This window comes from Rhamphochromis sp. 'chilingali' (assembly GCF_963969265.1).
Source record: "Rhamphochromis sp. 'chilingali' genome assembly, chromosome: 18".
NCBI classification, from domain to species: Eukaryota; Metazoa; Chordata; class Actinopteri; order Cichliformes; family Cichlidae; genus Rhamphochromis; species Rhamphochromis sp. 'chilingali'.
In genome coordinates, this window is record NC_137945.1 from 2669805 (window position 1) to 2691056 (window position 21252).

Below are 21252 nucleotides of genomic sequence, written 5' to 3' on the forward strand. Positions count from 1 at the left end.
CATATGCTGCTTTTTTGCAAATTTGCATTATAATATTTATTTTCGTTTTTCCTGCAGTGTATAAAAATTGGTGTATTTCAAAAATAAAACTATGAAGACACTCAAAATAAATTTTAAGTGTCTAGTTTGTGCAACTTTTTTGTATTTACAGTTTTGAGGGATAAGCCTCTTAAATTTCTCTAACTAGAAATATATGTTAAAAAAACAAAAACGATTTTCAATTTTTTTGTAGTTTATTGCACTTTTTTGCAATTTATGTAATTACTATGCACTTAATGCAGACATATTATTAAAATTTGGGCTATAATTGTTGTATTGGTGTATAGCAACTTGAAATGCTCCCATAAATGGCACTACAGCATGTAAAACTATAATATAAGCTCTGGCGGACTTGGTTCTATGGTAGGTCTTAAAGGGTTAATATTGGGAAAAATTATGATTCATAACACAACACGAGGATGTTGTTCTGGTGGTCAGTCAGCTGTTTTTTTTCTGACTATATGTGAGACGTCAGCAGATTTTGGGCTCGTGATTTACTTTTCAATCTACAGATTTCATATTCTGGTTTAATTTCAGCATTAGCAGTAAAAGCTAAAAATAACAATCATCATAATAATCCTGCTGTAAAGTTGAAGCTGCCATGCTGCTTATAATTATTAAAACCATTAAAGCTTTTGTAAACTTTGGAGAGGACTCAACAATGAAATGTGTCAGAAATATCTGAAATACTTCGTGTGTCATCTCTACATTTTTGATGTTTGCAAACATGCACTGGTTTAAATTTTGTTAAGTTTAAACATAATCGTATACAGCACAACTGGATCGATTTATATTTTGATTTACTGAACTGCTACAATGCTTTGCATTTCTTTTTCCTGTGACTTGATGAACGAGTTTCCAGCAGCAGCAGCTCTGCTGGGTTTTGGTGACAGTGTGTTGAAGTGTGTTCGGTTTGATTCAGCAGGTTGTGGGAATAGATTAGATTACTATGTTCAAACTGGAAGTTTAAAGTAGGAAGTCATTTTTCATAGCTAACCTCTGTCCTCTGTGTGTGTGTGTGTGTGTGTGTGTGTGTGTGTGTGTGTGTGTGTGTGTGTGTGTGTGTGTGTGTGTGTGTGTGCGCAGCTGGTATACTGGGCCAGTCAGCAGCAGGATCAGGATGAGAAGATGGCTGGCTGTGTGTTTCCAATGGGACCAGAGAGCTTTCAGCGCTTCACGCCGGACTCCCTGGCGGCCATCGAGCAGCGCATCGCCCAGGAGGAGTCCCGACGCAACAAACACTACCAGGAGGTGCGTCAAAACAAACACACACACACACACACACACACACACACACACACACACACACACACACACACACACACACACACACACACACACACAGCTCACACAAGCACAAGATGCTGGAGGGTAAACGTGGAAATAAAGAAGTGAGCCGTTATAAGCAGACAGATGTGAGATATTTCAGATGTGGTTTGTGTGTCTGTGCGTGCGTCAGGACCTGGGCGACGTGGAGCTCCCCCGGCCCCGGCCCGATCTGGAGGCAGGAAAACAGCTGCCACGCATCTTCGCTGACATCCCATCTCATCTGGTGGGCGTTCCACTGGAAGACATCGACCCATACTATTTCAAAGACAAGAGGGTAGGTCACCCAGAGAGAAAGTGTGTGTGTGTTTCTGGATGTACCTTCTCCGCTGTTGGAGAGGATCCCTGGAAGATTCTCTGAGGACCACAGGAGAGTTACCTAGTGTGTGTGTGTGTGTGTGTGTGTGTGTGTGTGTGTGTGTGTGTGTGTGTGTGTGTGTGTGTCCTGGATTGCTCAAATCTGTTTACATGGTAATATTGTGGAGACCATGTAAATAGGACAAATCAGCTGACTTCAGACTTCATGTAACCAAAAATATTTAGTCAAAGCCGATCGATTCCACAAGCAAGCAGGTGGAAGCCATTTTTAAATTCTTTTTTTAGTTATATTTGATAAGTTATCTGATTAATATCGTGGGTTGATGTGAGATACAAACCATCCCAGAAGTCCGTGCTTTGGTTTTGGTGAGTGGATTTCTATTATTTTTTAGTCTGCAATGGAGCAGACACTCTAGGACATAGGTGTCAAACTTTGGCCCGCGGGCCAAATTTGGCCCGCAGCCTAATTACATTTGGCCCGCGAAGCCATACCAAATTACTATTAGAGCTGGCCTACTGGTATTATACAGCTAATATATATATATTGTTTAGTATTAAGCTTTGCTTTTTCCATATTCAGTTTTTCAGCTAAACGTGTTTGAGTCCATAAGAAAAGATTCATTCTTATATCTGGAGGAATAAATATATTTAAATAAATATTAACGTTAGCCCGCGACTTTGTTCCAGTTTTGAATTTTGACCCACTGTGTATTTGAGTTTGACACCCCTGCTCTAGGACGATATCCTCTCTGTGATTGGGAAAAGTTGGTGATTTTTCAGTGATTGCATTGAATTTTTCCTGATTCTGAGACAGAAAAGCTCTCAGACAGATTGGCGAAGGTTTGGAAATAACTGCCGTCTAACAGACTAACATGTTTCAGTCGGTCGGAGTCAATCTGCACCGATGAGCACAACTCATCTGCAATGCATCTCTTTGAAATAGTTCTCGATTGGTTGGTTCTGGTTATTTTCTGAGCCCCTCAGGAGGAGGCTCAGAAAATAACCTCTGTCTCAGATCTGAAGTTCTGGTTGTGAGTAGCTAATGTGAATTGCTTTTTGTATGTATATTTTAAGATTTTGCAACACATCGCACAGTTTTGTGATTTTTGCCAGTTTTTCACAGTTAAACATGGTTTTATCACAAACTGATTGCATGTATATTTGCCAACTTAACCCCCTTCAATCACAAACTGATGGAAACACACTGATAGCACACCGACTTCATCCTGTTGCCACTTTATTGGCGTCTTGGTGAAAGTTGCTTTAAAGGATTTAAAAGTCATTTAGCTTAAACGTTTATTCCACATGGCTTTGATTGTTTTGGTTTTTCTGCAGTTGCCAGCCACTGTTTTCTCGCTGTAGATGTAGCTGTAGCATTATTTAGCACTAATTAGCCAATATGCTTTTCTCTAGCTAAGACTGTTAGCATTGGCCACAGATCTCCAAACCAGACGCTGGCTCATCCAGGTCTTATTCAGTCTTTGGGACTGACTAACTCCTGGAGCCAGCCTCCAGTAGAGCCTGCCAGGAACAATCTACATACTATTCTCAAAATTTATGTAAACTAAACTGCAAATCTACTGTTATAGAAAATACTACATGTATCAGATCTTATGGTTTGTTACATTTCAGAGAACTAAAATAATTTAAAGCAGATTAATCACTTCATTATTTACAGAAAGATTATACATGAAAAAATCTTAAAGCCATAGAGATGAACAGTTTACCCACCCTAAAACCACAAACCCAAGACACAGCACCCATATTATTTAGAAATAAATTCTAAGGAATAAAAATGGAGGCCTTGGCTCCCCGGTTCACTGCTTTAGTGCCTTTTTTGGCAGCACAGTGCATTATTAATAAAATCTGTGTATTTATGTATTTTTCTGTCTGGTTCTCCTGCAGACGTTCATAGTCCTGAACAAAGGGAAGGCCATCTTCCGTTTCAGTGCCACATCCGCCCTCTACATCTTCAGCCCCTTCCACCCTATCCGGAGACTCGCCATCAAGATCCTCGTGCACTCATATCCTTAAGTACACAAACTCTGCTGCTACTGTCTGTGCTTGCCTTATGATCTGCAGGAAATGGCTGCGGGTGGGGGTCAGGGGTCAGTTACAGAGGAGCCTCCAGTGCTTTCAGTGTGTGCTGAAGGATGCTGTGTGAGAGAAGCCAGGCCACCCTGACGGCAACAGAAGCAGTTGTTGTGGTTGTTGTTCTGCCTTCGTCTGCTTCACTGCGTCTCATTGTGACTGACGGGGCAGCGATATCTCGGATACTGTTTTATTTTGATCACAACCATCAACACGCAGTCCCGTATAAAGAGACCATCACGCAGTTTCACAAGTAAAGATTAGAGGGTTAGAAAAGCTTAGCTTCATTCTTATCAGAAAATATTCAAATTAAAATCAGAAAATAAATATTAATATAAACTAAAAGTCAAGTTTAAAGAGCAGGAGGGTCTAAGACAAGGTTGCATCATGGGAAATGTAGGCTCCAGGAGATTTGAACGTAATGTTTTAGTCTCTGCTGCTTTTCTTAAACAAAGTCCAGTCACACCACAAACAAACAAATAGATAAATTAGATAAGGATTTTAATGATTAATTGTTATATGTGAGTATTTATTGGTAGTATAGGATTTCAGGTTGTTGAGCAGTGTTAGGATTTGTCATTGTTTCCTTATTTTAGAGGTACGAGAACGCGTGAGCTGATCACAATAACAATCCCAGTTGCACTGATGATGATAATTATTCATTATGCTCCTGCTTTTTACAGAATTTGCTAGGGCAGTTATGTGAGCATTGACTGTACAGCAGTACATCTAAGGTCCTTAAAGATAAAAGACAGGGGACAGCTTCCTGGTGTTCGTTGAATGTGCTGATTGGTTGGCACCACAAAAAGTCAAGATCCTGTAAATCTACGTATACATACCGTGTATGCATGTGGGCCTGGCACACAGCCTGATTAATGATGCTGTATGTTAACTGAAGAGGTGAGAGATAAAGGTTTAAAGGTCCAGCTCTGTGCTGACAGGTGAACGTACACAAAGTCTGTGTGATGGGTGGCATGCTAACTGCTCAGCTTATGTTATGTTGAAGGATAGCAGAACTAATGCTAACACGCTTTCAGTGTAAATCAAAACTCATTATTCTGCATGCCTACTGGAAACACATGAAACGTATTTAACAGTTCGATAAGTTCCTCTCTCTGGCCAGAAGAGGGCAGCTCCTCTGGAAACAGTCACTGTGAACACAACCGTACTACTCACTTGATTTTTCTCTCTTAGAAAATATTTAATGTCAGTAAAATACTCAAGTAAATGTACTCTGATTCCTAAGGGTCCTAATCATGCTCTGGTGTAATGGTGTAGGGGATCATTTGGTGTGGCAGCACCAGCCAATCATATGTTTGAAAGGAGTGGAGGTTGCTGCGTGTGGTAGGTGGGGGACTGTGCCACCCCCATGGTGTGGTGTGGATACTTCCCTGACAGTAGAGTAAAGCTCACATTTGAATACTCCAGTTGTGTTGGTGAACGTATCTTGTTAATTAAGGCACTAAGGTTCTCATAGCTTTCAAAAATGTTCCATATTTCACTGTAATCAAAGTTGCGTACGATTAAAATATCTGTTAGCTTAACTCACAGATGTGTAAAGTTAAAATAAGCAAGTGTTTGCTGTCGGTAGTTCAGATGATTTTTTTTTCAGCGAGGTTAGTTAAAAACTGCCATCCTCATTAATATCAGTTAAAAGCAGATGCTTTTTGCTAGCCAAGCCAGCTAGCTGGTCCAAAAGTGACGTCTAGTTTCAGACTGCTAAGATGATCCTGGGCTAAACGGGTCGGTCTACACAAAGTCTGTGTTAAGCTGATTCTTAACAAATCAGATCTGGCTGTAAACAGTCAGGGGATGCCTTTTATGAATAAAGTGAATACCTTGACCTATTCAGCTAAAGGCCAATTCCTGCATTTCTGTGCTCAAAACTCTTTAATTTCACAGATTAGAGCTTTTCTCATTGTAAAAAAATGGAAGCAGAAAAACAAAAATAAAGCGACTGTTCAGCGTTTTATGGAAAAAAGTTAAACAAATGTAAATTATTAATGTGAAATAAAAAGACTTTTTATTTGATAAAAATACATAAAATAGCATCACTCTTATCAGAATATATTTATGCAAGACATTACAGGTCTGCATACCAATAGTCATCAGATATTTGTCGGAGACATTAATGGTGTAATCGTTGTTTGGCTGCTTTAGACAGACAGACGTCTCTTTACATCCTCCAGTGGTGAGTTTATACTGGGTCCCACAGCTGGACGGTCTCCAGGCACACGCACAGTAATGACAGCATATTAAGCGATCATGTCAACTGACTGTGTGTGTGTGTGTGTGTGTGTGTGTGTGTGTGTGTGTGTGTGTGTGTGTGTGTGTGTGTGTGTGTGTGTGTGTGTGTGTGTGTGTGTGTGTGTGAGAGAGAGCGAGATAGAGAGAGAGAGAGACAGAATCAGAGGGCTCGTACTGTCGGTCGTATTTCTGAGCCAGGTATCATCTTGAGCTGTCTGGTGAGCCGTAAACATGGCCAGTAAATACTGCACAGCCTTCATCAAGGTGGCACACATGCACACACATGCACACAGGTGAATATACAGGCATTACAGGGACACACACACACAGAAATATTGTGACTATAATCTCTCTGCTGACCAAATCTCTGAGTTTGTTCCTGGAGGAGTGTCGACCTTTGACCTTTGACTTATAGCCTGTCAGGAGCTCTTAATATGTTTGCTTGTTGTGGTTTCTTAACACCTGTAGGCAAGCCGGAGTGTAGTCTGGATTTAAAAATTAAGAAGTCGTGAAAAAATCAGAAATATACATATCGTATATATACATGTGACAAATTAAAGGAAAATCTGAATAAATTAATGAATTTAAAAAAACCCACAATGAATGCAGGTGTTTCCACACAGGTGCTCTGCCTGTTGTAATTGAGCAGTTACCATCCATTCATGCTCTGTGGAGTGTGCACACCCAGCTGATCCTGATTTTGTTACAAGCTGTCATGAGGAAAAGGTCTAAGTGACTCTGAAAAGGGGGCATTTATGTGACGAGCGTCACTGTCAGCTTCTGGCTCAGCTGCTTTCAGCAGGAATATAGATGGAGCTTCTGGGTTTTAAAACTGAATTCTTTCAGTTGCCACCAGGGGGCGATGCCTGCAGTTGGAGAAAGACTATAAAGTCTACACAAAAGCCTTTCCCTGACTTGAACTCTGTAAACTGCTCAGTTTGTCACCTCAGTCGCTCATTTTGGGTCATATTGAAGGAAAAAAGAATCCATTTTTATAAATTTTATTTTAAGGTTCAGGAAAGAGGATTATCTGGGATCAGCCAATGAGCACTTGATTTCTCAGTAAGACCCGCCCATCTCTCGTATTGATGGGAAATATGAGTAATACAAAACTCCAGCATTCACAACAGGACTTAAGAAACTATAGTGGGTGACATCAGTGTGGCTGCATCAGGTCAAATTCAGATTTCACATTCAGATTGTCACGGCTAACGGGGTGAGCCGTGTAGAGGAAATAAATGAGGATACACTCACATAAGACACGGACCTTCACAATAAAACAGGAAACAATTCACGAGGACGCAGACTTGACACCAAACTAAATCTACACTAAACACGAGGGCACAAGACACAAAACCTAAGAACAAAACCCTAAACCAGAATAAATTGAAACATAGGATATAATATTCAAAACAAGATAACAAAAGAATCAGAAGTCATAATACAGAAGAATACTAAAACATAAGGAACTGAATGAAATGACCTAGAACCGTAACACAGATTCATTACATCACAGATCCATTGCTGAGCAAAATTATGTGACAAACAAGAAAACCTCCATAAAAACTGGAGCGGGTTTAAAAAGACTTTAAGGCAACCAATAAAATAAACAAATTCGTCTTTCATAGCATCTGTATTCCGGGACAATTTAAGCTACCGGTAGGAGTTTTCACCGTCACCATCCTGGTGTTTGAACTGGAAATGCAGACTGAACACTGAATGCTCATTGGCTGATGGAATATTGTTTCCTTTTTGACAAAATAACCGCCTAAAACACAATGTTGTGTTTACAAATACTGAGCTCTTAAAATCAAAAGAAAACAGTTTCCTTGAGGTTACAGGAAGTGAGGAGTCGCCCCCTGCTGGCAATTAACAAGAATGCAGAATTAAGTCACTTCAGTTTTGGGATCTGTAAGCTCCAACTTGGCGCTACTGTATTGTGGTATTGACTAATTTTTGCGGCCACACTCAAGAGGCCATTCGAGGAACAGAGTCAGCATGAGGCTGTCGTTATGAAAGCAAATGCACGTTTCGAGTTCAGTGGTTTCCAAACTGCAGATGCACTGGTTTACAAAAACCTGGGGAAAAAAGGCGATGAGTCATCGTTCTGCATACACTCGGCAAATCTGCAACTTCATGTGCGGCGAAGAGAACGATTCAGGCCTGAACGCTTGATTTCTGCGGTTAGGGGTCGAGGGTGACGGTGTTGTTCTGTAGGTGGGGCTGGTTTGGTGGTAAGAGTCACTTCAGATCAATTGTTGACCCCACCCCCTCCCCAATGTAAGGGGCACTTTCATTGTTTCTATAGATGCTACAGAAACCAGCTGGCTCTCCACAGAGAGAAATGATTGGTTCATTAATCATAGTTACTGGCAGGAAGTTTATGGCAGCAATTATGATAACATTTTTTAAGCACACAAATCACTCGATCCAGCCTCTGAATGGTGAAGATGTCTTAGTTTAACTTTCCCAGTTTGCTGTTACAATAAAGTCTAAGTTGTATTTTTTGTGTGTGGCTGCTATATGACTTTATTATGACTATATTTGCATAGCTAGATTATTAAAATAAAAGACACATGATTAATTTGCATAAAAATGGAACTAAACCACATTAAATGACTTTACAGTGAACAACAGCAGGTGATATGATCAGGAAAATGTACCCTTAGTGTTAGTTACAAAGAAATCCCAACTTTGGTTGTGTATAGTTTATGTTGGCCTGTTAGTTATACAGATCTGAGTTTAAACCCAGAGTGGAAAACATGCTCCACCTATAAGTGTGTAATCCAAACTACTGGAAAGATTTTCAAAGTGTGAAAGCTGCTTTGAAGAATTGAATATCTTCAAATTTTCAATCAAATTAATTATTAATGCTGGTTTCTGGTAGCAACAATAAAGCTACACGTGAAGGTTTTGCAGCTCCACTGAGGACTGTAAAAACATGTAATATGAAATTAACATCACCTTGAAATTAAGATACCGTCATTAGATGTGAACCTTTAATTCTAAACGATGCACGAAAGTCAGCTTTTTCCCTACTGGTTTTACTGGTTGGTACCACGTATGATCAAACTGGGCTTTATGTTGGTCAGGGTTAAACTGCAACAATGAGTCATATCCTGTCTGGTTTCCATTTGATGCCATGAACGAGAGGAACTGAGTGACACACCGAGGACATGGCACACTCTGAAGGAAGCTCCCATCTTTAAGCATTCTCTGCTCTAAATGTCATCATAATTTACAAATGAAACATTTGTTTTTTATTTAATAAGCCTTTCAACTACAGATTAAGACCATAAATTCATCAGGAGAGCATTCACTGAGGTCAGAGATCAAGTTGAGCAGCAGGCTCGTTTTCTCATAGATTTCCATACCAAATGACTCGCCCCCTGCTGGACATCAGGAGGGTAGCAGTTCTAAGGCACTTTCAGCTAGTTATCTAGTTAATTTCAGACTTCAGATGATAACTGCTTCCATTGTGGATAGATTTTTTAGTTGAGTGCAGGGGCTGACATTAAATGTGAATCCAGATGTACTTTAGGACGCTTTACTGACTTTCGAAGTTAGAGGCTATAGCTGTGGGTTTTTGGCCCGTCGCCCGTGCACCAGCTCCACGCTGGCGTCCGCCTCAGGCCCCAGACGCCAGGCCAACATGACAGCTATTACTTCACACCCAAAACTCAACCCACCCCCCTTATCCTCACCTCACACCCGTCTATTTTTACCGTGGGAGGCGGCTGCTGGTGTTGAGAGACGTTGAGCTGGCGGACACGCTGCTGTTGTCAGGGGAATAAGTGGGTTCAAGAGGTCATCAATGGAGGTGCGGCGCTGCTGATGTCCACGTTGTGTGTGCGTGCTGTTCTGAGAGATGAAATAAAAATTAGTGTGTGTTGTGTGGAGGAGGTGCACGATGTAAGGGTACAAGCTGCGGTGCTGAAGTGGAGTTTTAGTACGTGTTTGTGCTTTAGAAGTGTTTGTGTGTGATCAAGTGTGTTCTGGATTTGTGCCCAACCACAGTGGCGCCACTATGACAAGCTGCTGTTTGAGGTGGACACACACACACACAAATACACTCATGAACCGCTGTGATATTAGAATACAGCGATTGTGTTTTTCTGACGGCAAACCGTGTTATTTCCCATGGGGCCTTGCTCCTGAGGACAGTCATTTGATTTTTGCATCCCATGAGGCATTGCTGTGGGACTCAGAGCTGCTCTGCAGCCACCAGCTGCAGTGCCGTTGTGTTTTAATTGTGTTCACGTTGAACCAAAGTGAGTCAATAAGCTTTGTGTTTGTTGTGTGTTGTTGCTGAGTTGTTGTTGTGGATTTGTGTGAGCTTTAAAGTCATGTCTGTTAAACCTCTGAAGTCCAAGTCATCATAGTTGGTAACCCAATCCTCGCCCTATATTTTGGAGAATTGCGTTTTGGAAAGAAAAAGTGATTCATGTCAGTCAGAATAATTATTTTCTTTATTTCATGATTATCAAAATGTTGGGAGAACAAATCAATAAAAACAATATTCTGATTTGTTCTTATATATTATGACCAAAGTTAGGACCTTTATTTTTTTATATTAGCTTTTGAGGCAACAGAGAAAAACCCAACAATCATATGACCCCCTATGAGCAGCACTTTGGCGACAGTGGGAAGGAAAAACTCCCTTTTAACAGGAAGAAACCTCCGGCAGAACCAGGCTCAGGGAGGGGCGGGGCCATCTGCTGCGACCAGTTGGGGTGACAGAATGAAGTCAGAATAAAAGACATGCTGTGGAACTCTTCTGAGTTTATCCTTTTGGAATTTCCTCTTCCTAGCCCCTCTTTCAAAATAAAAGCCTTTAGGACAGGCAGTGGCATATGTTTAACTGGACAGCTCAACTGAAAGAGAGAAAAAATGAGGGAAGAATGGCGGAGATGGACAAATGTGGAAAGAGGGAGAGAAAAAATAAAACCGGGGTAGATTATAGACAGGAAGACAGATCCCGTGGTGGGTGTGGGAGGTATAATGATATTACCGGTATGGTGGCCTGGGAAGTCCATAACAGCAGGTCTATCATTACCCCATAATTAGCTTCTGGCTCTGTGGCGGCGGCGGCGGTGAGGGGACATTTGCGTTGTTTGTCAATTGGTAACAGTATTATCTCGCCGCCTGCCACAACGCTCCAGCAACATCATTACAGCCGGCACTCAATCAACAATTACCCCGCCGCTCAAACAAGTTTCAGCTGGAGTTTGGGCCGCTTTCACACAGGGAGTATGTTCCTTCTGCCAAATTACAATAATTATGATTCATTTATAGCTGTGATTGACAGCTGAGTGAGGTCTCATGAAGTCTCTCCCACCTCATCGAGCGCGGTGTGCTGAACGTGGCAGGTGAAGCTGATATTTAACATGTACTGTTGCCTTCTGACAGTTTGGAAAGTTACTGCTCCCCATTATATGATGATTAGACAAGAGTGGGCCTTTCCTCCCATCGCCGCTGTTAATGGCATATTAATTTGCTGTATTGAATGTGGCAGGCATTGGAGGGGAGCGCTGAAACACACATGCTAACTCGACACAGCCTTTCAGTTCACTTCATTTTATTTAAGCCCTAATGGGAAATCAGTGAAAGGTATTTAAAAAAAAACGGCACATGTAAAATCACTTCAGCATGTTGTGGCAAAAAGAGACATTTTTACACTTACATTTCAGCCGTTTAGCTGACACACTCCAGAGAGACTCACAATGAGAGAACAAGTCATAAAAGCCTCGGTTCCTCGATCACCAGCGTCACACTGAAGTCATTTCCATTTTACATTTGAGCTGCTGCTTTTATCCGCACTGACTAGGAGCTGAAAATCACAGAAAAGTATACTAAATTGACTCTCTCGCAGTTCTCTTTTGTTCTCTGTGCTAAATTTCGACCTCTGTCCAGCCAACAAACTTTACAAGACTATTTGCAAATTTAAGGTTGTTGCAGGTAAAATATCTGACTGTTTATCCCATCCAGGCTGTTTATCAAGAGCTTTGTAACACAAACTCAAGAACTATCATTTAGAATAGAATAGAATAGAATTCAACTTTATTGTCACTGCACATGTCACAGGTACAAGACAACGAAATGCAGTTTGCATCCATCCAGAAGTGCTTAAACTATACATATATAGAGAAACTATAAAGAATATGAAATAAAAAGCTATAGAGAAATGTGAACTATGCAGGTTATAAACAGTTGTAGAATTAAAAATTATCGTATGTACAGAATGATTATTTAGACAGTAGTGCAGTTAAGATAAGTGAGATATGTGGATAATTCCTACAGAGGCTATATAAAGTGCTAGTGGTTGTGTGTGTATGTTCAGTCCATGAGTTTAACGTGGGTCAGATGTCAGGAGGCAGAGTTCAGGAGTCTGACAGCTGTGGGGAAGAAGCTGTTCCGGTACCTGGTGGTCTTAGTCCGGAGGCTCCTGTGGCGCCTCCCAGAGGGCAGGAGGGTGAAGAGTCCATGTGATGGGTGACTGGGGTCTGGTTGCTTTTGTGAACAATTTCACCTGATGACAAGCAACCTTCAGCAACCAGCTGCCAAACAGTTGGGGACTGGGTGCTGGTAGGGAGTTGGTGACTGGTCACTAGGCCTGGGTGACTGGGGCCTTATTAAAGTCACATATCAAGGTTGAAACACCTGGGAGGAGCTGATGGTTGATCTGTTCAACTGTATTAAAATATCTGATTCTTTATCACGAGTATCTAAATGACTTATTTAACATAAAGTTTAAAACACAGACAAAAATATTTCAGGTTGTACAATCTGCTCTTTTAGATTTTTTTTTAACATAATACGCTTGATAATTCAGCTTCTCTCCTCAGCTTTGTTGGCTGTGCTGCTCACTCTCCTGGTTGCCAGTCTCTGCCAAACAAACCACTTCCATGTTGTCTAGATAGTTGTGTTTGGTATGTTTTCTCTCCAAAAGATACTCCCGAGTGCTTCTTTTGATCAGCTACCATTCCTTCTGAAGGACACACACAGGAAACAAACTAAATCATCTGTGACAAGTAACCAGACATTTTTTCCCAGGCAAAGCAGTTGGGTTTAATACAGTATCATGCTGGTGTATATAGCAGTATACCAGGAGCAACTATAGTAAATTATGGGATTATGGGACCGTTTCCACTTTTACAGGTGTAGCTCGAAGCTAAAGTTATATTGAAAACTTGGAGTACTTCTACTTCTTGTTGGGAATCCCTCTATAATGTACAACAGGCTACGTAAGAAGACAGCAGGACCCAGATATAGTAGCAGGAGTCACTCCCACATTTGATGCCACTAGTCTTGATTTCTCCACACAGTGTGGGCTTTGTACTGAACTCTGATTCAAATGTAAAGTGTTTATTGTCTGATGGGAAATCTTCTCAGTCCTTAACCTGTTCACGTTATTCAGCTTGTTCATCATGTGCACCATCCTGACAAACTGTTGCTTCATGGCCATGTCCGAGCCGGAGTACTGGGCCAAATACCTGGAGTAAGTACACCTGGGATCTTTTCTTTCTTCTTCATCAGCCACAGGTGATTTATGTAAATTTACATTTAATCAATGATATTACTGGATATGCATTTCTTTCAAGTCATAGTAGCTATTGCAAAGTAATTCGAGGTAACAGAGGTAAATGGTTTGCAAATTTTAGTGTGTTTGTGTCAGTCGCAGACCCTTAAACTAATATGCTGTTAATGTTCAAAGTGCACTTAAGATGCTGCTGAATCGAAAAGTAAAAGCACGTCTTTGATGCTTTGGGACTGAATTCCATTTATTTCAATAGGACAGTTTTTTAAACTAAAGCTACCTTTGCAGCACATTCAGGGATCATTGGAAAAATGCATATTTTTGGTGAACAGACCCTTTAATGTACAGTAGTTCATCGCTGGCTTCCAGCTGTGGAGGCTGCTGCTGCTGCAGCTACTCGGTCAGGCCTAACGTGACAGACTCTCTGCGCTCCTGCCTGTCTTTGTACGGTTGAATTGTCACGAGTCGGGTCAAACTTGTTTCTGGGGACAAAATAAATAAGTGAAGGATGTGTGGTGGAGAGTTTTATGAATATTTATTCTGGCTCTCTCTTCCACTCGTCCAGCTTTCTTTTCTTCATTTTGTCTTTCTTTGTCCTTCACTTCTTCCACATCCGTAACTTTCTCTTTCTTTCTGCCCTGCTCTTCGTCTGGACAAGCATTTGTCGTATTTTCTTCCTATACCTTGTTACTGTCCAGTTCTGTGCCCTCATCCTTCCTCTTTTTTCTCTTTTTGTGATCCTTTCTTTTATTTTTGCTGATTCTTTTCTATCCTTTTCATTTTGTTTCATCGCAACATGACTCCCTTCCCCTCCAATACTGATAAACGTTATCATCCCTCATTCAGGTACACCTTCACAGGTATCTACACGTTTGAGTCTCTCATTAAGATCCTGGCCAGAGGTTTCTGTGTGGGACCGTTCACCTTCCTGAGGGACCCCTGGAACTGGCTCGACTTCAGCGTCATTGTCATGGCGTGAGTCAAACACACACACTCACACACACACACATAGTATTATATAAAAGCTCAAAAGATTTAAAGTGAGAGTTGTTATAAATGAATGCCATGAACAGCTGTAATTAATCAGTAAACTTCCTGCATACTGCAGTACAGAGAGAGGGTCTCAATGCTGTGACCACCCCTTGCCTTTTAAAGAGCACCAGTTCTCCTGAGTATACTTTCACACAGTATTTTGTCTGAACTTAGTTCTTTATGACTCTGCCTGGATGTTTGGGCTCTTTGTGCTACTCTAGAATAAATTTGGGACCAATCAAATGCCTTCCTGATGGATTTGCATGTGGTTACGTGTACAGTTTGTTCTCAGTGACTGTAGAACAGCTGCAGATGGAGGTCAGCGTCTTCATGAATAACTCTTCGATTGTGATTGTGAACCTGCACGAAAAACTGCAAATCGTGTTTACATTTACTGAAACCACTGAAACTCATAGGTAGTCTACTGAATGGACCAAAAAGTCACAGGGTTTTATCTGTGGAACGCGAAAAGCACCGGGCAACATTTTGTCCCTCGGTGTTTCTTAAATTATATGAGAATGAAAACAAAAAAAATTGCAACTAGAGTTTGTCTGTTGAAATTAAGGTTGAAATTTGGTATCAGTGACACCACACAAACTACACAAAGCTCCTTTGAAGTCAGCATAGCCATAATCGGCAACTTCTGGGACTTAAAGTGTAGCCAACGTTCAAGTACCAACAGCCGCAGTTCCTCCAGTGGCCACTCGAGGCTCCAAAGGTGAATCATGTTAAAATGTTCAGATTTACATAATAAACACATTTACAGCCTGTTCCAATTTTTTTTTCTATGAGGATGATATTTTTAAAGTCAAATTATTTCAACTTAGTTAAGGCTTAAAGTTTGAATTATTAGGGGCGTGGCCTTTTTGACTGACAGGTAAATGGTGACACAGGCGGCTGCTAGGCTTCACCTCAGCTAATTGGGGTTCTTGAACTGGAGCTGTGGAAGCCCTAACCCTGCTTCAGCCAAAGACCAGTGGGCCTTACTATGGCTATATCTCCATCCTCTGATCACTAATATGCAGGTTCTGGTTGCAAATGATATTATCAGTATAAAATGGAAAGTCCCATTTCCAAGGTGCTGTGGTAACTGTTTCATGTGGTGATCAGAAAAACAAGCAATGGGTTGTGAAAGTTGAATGCACTCTGTGACGATCGGCTGATGTGACAGTGGCAGCAGGACCGCGTGATGAAATAGCAGAACACCAGTCATCCACCTGCCGTTCAAAGTGTGGCACCACCGGAGTCTAAACCTCAGTTCTTACATGAAAGTTTGAGTTTGAGCAACAGCAGCATCACAGATGAAGTTCAGCTTGTGTTTTTAGAAAAACGCTCCTATTGCACACGGATATTTTAGCAAGTTCATTTTCACAAAATCAAGAAAGAAAGATGACAGAAGAAAGAAGAAAATACAACAGAAGAAAACTGCTTGGATATAAAAGAAGCAGATTGAGGCGGTGGGCTGGTAAAACATGGCCTTGCTGGATACACAATTTAAAACTCAAACAATAAAAGATGACCAGGAAATTGTAGTGATTCTGCTATTTCATGCTTTTAATGGAATAGAAAAATAAATAAATCTGCAGAAATGACCAGAGTTAATCAGACAGCATTTTCCTTTTTTGAAGAGAGGCTCAGAGCTGCAGAGCAGCGTGGATGACGTGACTCTGTTGTTGTTCTGAGCGGATTAATGCTGCGGAATTAAAGAATAAAGGCGTGTCTCACACGAACTTAGATATATGTTCAGTTTCCAAAGCTAAGCAGAAGACACATTTGCAAAGTAAGGAGAAAGTCTGACTTTGTGCTGCCAGTTCAAACTCTACGCCGTTAATAAGCATAAGCCTGACCGGCGACGACTATCGCTGCTTCTTGAGCTTCTTCTTCACTGGGAACAAATGACACAGTACATTACACTTATTTACTGATTCTTATGCTCGTCTCTTTTACGTTCCTCAGCAAAATATACTTGTCACTACTAAATCAGCTTCTACAGCCAGAATATTTACACGACTAATAAACTGAAACTTCTTATGATGATGATCACACACAGCCTGTATCGTTTTACTGAAAGTAGCCTTAGAGACGTGGTTTCCTCTCTCAGAGTAAAAACTGCACCTCCTTCTGCACCAGACGTTATCGGCTTCTTCTCCAAGCTTCACAAAGCTCAGCTTTGAGGTTCGGGTGTAATTGTACAGACGAGCAGACAAACATACATGGAGGACTAGCATGACATCCTGAAAGGGGACAGTTTCCCTATTTAGGCTTACTATTGAAAACTTAATTATACTTTATAACTATATAGTTGTGTAACATTTTAAAAGCTGGACGGGGCTAAAGCATCTACTTCCACTCCTGCAGAGGTGGGGTGACTGGAAAAGTGGTGGAGCCATTTTTAAGGGGGTGAACAAGCTCAGCCTGTACACACTATGCTTTTTCAATTGATTTTAAACAATGAGTCCTCCTAATACTTTAAAGATTCACTGTGAGCCTCTTTTTTTCAGCCCTGTAAGTGGACTCAGTGACAGATTCACTGGAGTCAAAGAATCTGTGATTTCTGTTTTTTCACCCTCTCCTGAGGGCTGCTTATCAGCAGCTCGTTAGAGACAAAAAGATTCGTCTTCCTCGATTCTCTTTTGCTTTTTGACGCTTTTCTAAACAACCTTGAGATTTCTTTTCACACTGAGGTCATTTTCATCTGACCAATCCGACACGCACTCTGATGAAATGTTTTGTGAAGCCATTATCTCTGACTCTGGACTTCATCTGTTTTCTTTTGCTAAAGGACAGAGTCGTGGGTGCTGGAGGAATATTGGCTGCACTTTTTGTGGATACAAATGAGCGTTCACCACTCGGGCATTTAATTAGAGAGATTTGGAGAATGAGAGTTGGAACAACCAAATTAATTTTGCTCTCTTTATAGTCTTCGCGCTTGTGTTCTGCAGGTCTTTTTCATTTATTTCATGGAATGCGTTGCACTTGCATACACACCACAAAGGAGAATTTCTTAAGACTTCCTGCACTTGCTAGTATAGGATTTTGTTTTAAATCTTAGGTTGGATTTTTTTCTTATGATGGTGAATATTTTAACACGACCACAGTATGAGTAAATGATGGCTTGTTTTGTTGTGCAGGTTATTGTTTGGGGTTCGTTTTTAAACTTAACTTGAGAACACCCTTCTCTTTCTAAAACACATTTTTCACGTATACTAAAAAAATTTTTTTTTGTAGGAAAGACATCACAATAACAGAGGTGACATAAATATCGTCACCAATATTGACTGCATACTTGTTTTAAATTGGGGAAATAAAAATTAAAATCTTTCAAATAAACATCAACAGCAAGAAACAATAAAAGGCACAAAAGAAATGTCGCCAACAAAAGAGACAGCAGATCCAAAGCGAGATGAGTGAATATTTTATTGGCTGGATGCTACTTTTAGTGAATAAAGCCATTTTACCATGTTTTCATAGAACAAAAAAACAGTGAAGTGGTTTCCTCAGTGACACTCTTGCATTTCCCAAATTACAGGTTTAAAAAGCACGAGGCTTCTCAAACCCCTCAGCACATAATCGACTGTCAAACCATCAATTCAAGTCAAGAAAAAGACTCCAAAGCTCTGAGCCTCTTATTCCTCTTAACAATGTTGGTGACGCCCGCTCTGTGAACGACATCCTGCCGCTTTGTTTCACAAAGAAAAAGAGCATGACCCATCCACATCGGCAATTGACTGACTGATGGAAAATCGCTGCAGTTTGGTTTGCTTTGTTATGAGGTGGTGATCAATCAGAGAGTCGATTAGCAGTAGGCCTGCGGCGAGGGTCGCCGGCGGGTAGATGAACAGTCAGAACGAAGCGATCGGATCAACAGATGATCCTGAGGCTCGGCTCGCGGGTTACAGTGTGGTGTAATGAAGCGCCGTCACCCCTGCCGTGCACACTGTAAATTGAAACATTTCATGAAGGTGCCCTCAGATGATGGGATGCCAAGTCTGTCGAGTCACATAGTACAACCCTGATGAGCTCCCATGAAATCCCCCAAAATGGTCTCACTTAAAGGAGAAACTCCCCATTAAATACAAAGATGATCCGAATTCCTGTCAGCGAGTCAGAGGGTTTAAGAAAACGCAGCTGTTGTCTGGATTACATTCACTGATTCGACCATGTAAGGGAAGTGAAGTCCTTGGCATTCCAGAGCAGGAACACGTGAACATTTAAGTGTATAATCATACATTTTGAAGACAGTCCTAGAGTTATTGGAAGAGTTGATGTAATTTTTTCTTAGTGCATCAACTATAAAGTTAAGAGAAAGAAATTATAGTTGGAGCTGGAGCTGTGAACTTTCAAGCTCTGGACTCAACCAGACTAGCTTTGCATGATTCACAGTTCAAAATAATCCTTATTTATCTTACGCAGTGCCTAAGTGCAGCTCTTTAGCTCATCTCTGTCTGAAACAAGCCAGTTGACTCCAGCCCCTTTTTGTAGAAACAACTTCCCTCTGATTGGCTGCCTATGGTGACTGTAATGGGGATATCCCTCCAAGTGTTTGTGAAGCCAGTCTTCTGGCTCTCAGGTGTTACCTGAAACATTCAGTCATGATTAGCATGAAGAGGCAGCTCCAGAGTGGAAGCTATAAGGCAAGAAACAAAGAAAAGCTAAACAAGGCTGAGAGGTTACACAGAACAAATGAAAATGAGTAAAATAAGACAACCGTGTCCTTACTCCACCTCCACACACACACACACACACACACACACACACACACACACACACACACACACACACACACACACACACACACACACATGTCCTTGAACTGAGGGATGTCCTGCAGTCAGATGGATCTTTAGCAGGACAAGAACACATAAGTCACCTCTTCATACATGACACACACACACACACACACACACACACACACACACACACACACACACACACACACACACACACACACACTGAGAGTGAAGAACATGTTAAGTGCATATGTTAATACACACACACACACACACAACATGTCTCAATAAACACACACAAAAGAACTCCGCCCCTGACACATCACCCTTTATTAAAACCAGAGTCATGGTCAGTAAACACACACACACACTTTTTGATTGATGCCTTTGACCCCTCCCATCGAGTCAGGATTCCCATAGTAACCAGGATCATCCCCCCCCCCCCCCCCCCACACACACACACACACCCCTGTGTTACTGATATTGCTGGAGTAATGACATGTTAATGGCTGCCATCACCACACCGGCAGCAGCAGCAGACTCCACAGTCATTTCCACAGCATTAAAGCTGCAACGTTTGATGCGTCGTATTGATCCATTTCTCCCACTAAATCATCCATGATTTAATTAAAACACATTTGAAATTACTACTGTAAAGAAACGAAGCACTAATGGAGCTGAACAAGCACCATCACACGATCTCTTACTTTCATTCTTCAGTGGAAACTGATTTAAAGCAGAATTTTCCTCTTTTATAGCACAAAACAGATGGAGGAACTCAGATTTAATGATGCAAATTCTTGAGGTATAAAATGATATTCACACTGGAAGAGGAACAAATTCTGCAGCAAAGACAAAAAGGTTGAAAACGTTGCCGGTTGATGAGCATTTAGAGAAAAGACAAAAAGATAAAGGCTTAAAATTACAGACCTGGACTACAGTCAGTACTTTAAAAATCATAATTATGATCAGTAAAAATGAACTTTGTGTAGTCCAAACTTGTGATACTAGAGCAAACAGGAGAAGAGTAACGTTTCTGATGCAGGAGTTCAGTGAAAAGTTCCTTTTTAAATAAACATCTGTTTGAAAATTAAAGGGAACTGAAGGTTTTTATGGTCCATATTATAACTGCTAAATAATCTGAGAATTTGAGGCTTCCAAAAATTTAAAAAAAAAATCTAAATGGTAACATTATATTATAAATACTGTTCACATATGCATTTTTAATGAAATATTTGATATATAAGATAAAATATTTTTGTTCATTTAGTTTAAAAAATCTGTATAAAGTTTATCATCTCTGAAAACTGCTAATAACCACTTAAAATCTCAACTTACACAATAAAAATCTTTATTTTTTACATTTTAGTCTGTATAGTGTTGTCATGACAACAAAAATGCCAATACTTTATTTACCAGTATTTATTACTAGCTTTTTTTTTTAAAAAGCTACTTCATGTTTGGTCTTCAGAAGCAAATATGAGAAATCGATCAGTGTTCTATTATTTCTACTTAATAGAAGAATAAATTGTAAAAAACTGAAAAGCATTTGTCATATTAGGTATTTTTCTTTATGATTTGGTAAAACTGGAACCTTTCAATAAAATGGGATGTGGTGTTACTCGTACATCATTTTTATCACTTGAAACAGAGGAAGAAGGAATTTAATCTAATTTCATATTCTCAAGATTACATTTTTAAAAGACACAGTAACAAAACAACAAACAAAAATAACAACAACAAAACAACCAATGAGGTACATTCACATAAGGCCTGAACTGGTTCTTTGAGCCCTCCATTGTGAAGTGTCTCTGCTGCCACTGCTTCCATCAGCTGGTCGTGACTTCTTGCATCTAAATGGCGTGTTCTGACAGCCACACCTTTCGACGCCTCCTTGGTAATTCAATCAGCCTAACAGTCAAATCCGGTGAA

General features: G+C 40.6%; 1 protein-coding gene across 1 annotated transcript in view; it reads left to right on the forward strand.

Moving 5' to 3' along the window:
• The window catches only part of LOC308385565 (sodium channel protein type 3 subunit alpha-like), a 268750-nt gene that overhangs the window by 56883 nt on the left and 190615 nt on the right, over nt 1–21252 (forward strand). Inside the window, exons 2-6 of the mRNA XM_080864556.1 lie at nt 1126–1290; nt 1499–1642; nt 3589–3706; nt 13429–13519; nt 14405–14533. Of these exons, the coding sequence (XP_080720682.1) occupies nt 1168–1290; nt 1499–1642; nt 3589–3706; nt 13429–13519; nt 14405–14533 (605 nt within the window). The 5' untranslated portion in view covers nt 1126–1167. The remainder of the gene's footprint in view (nt 1–1125; nt 1291–1498; nt 1643–3588; nt 3707–13428; nt 13520–14404; nt 14534–21252) is intronic.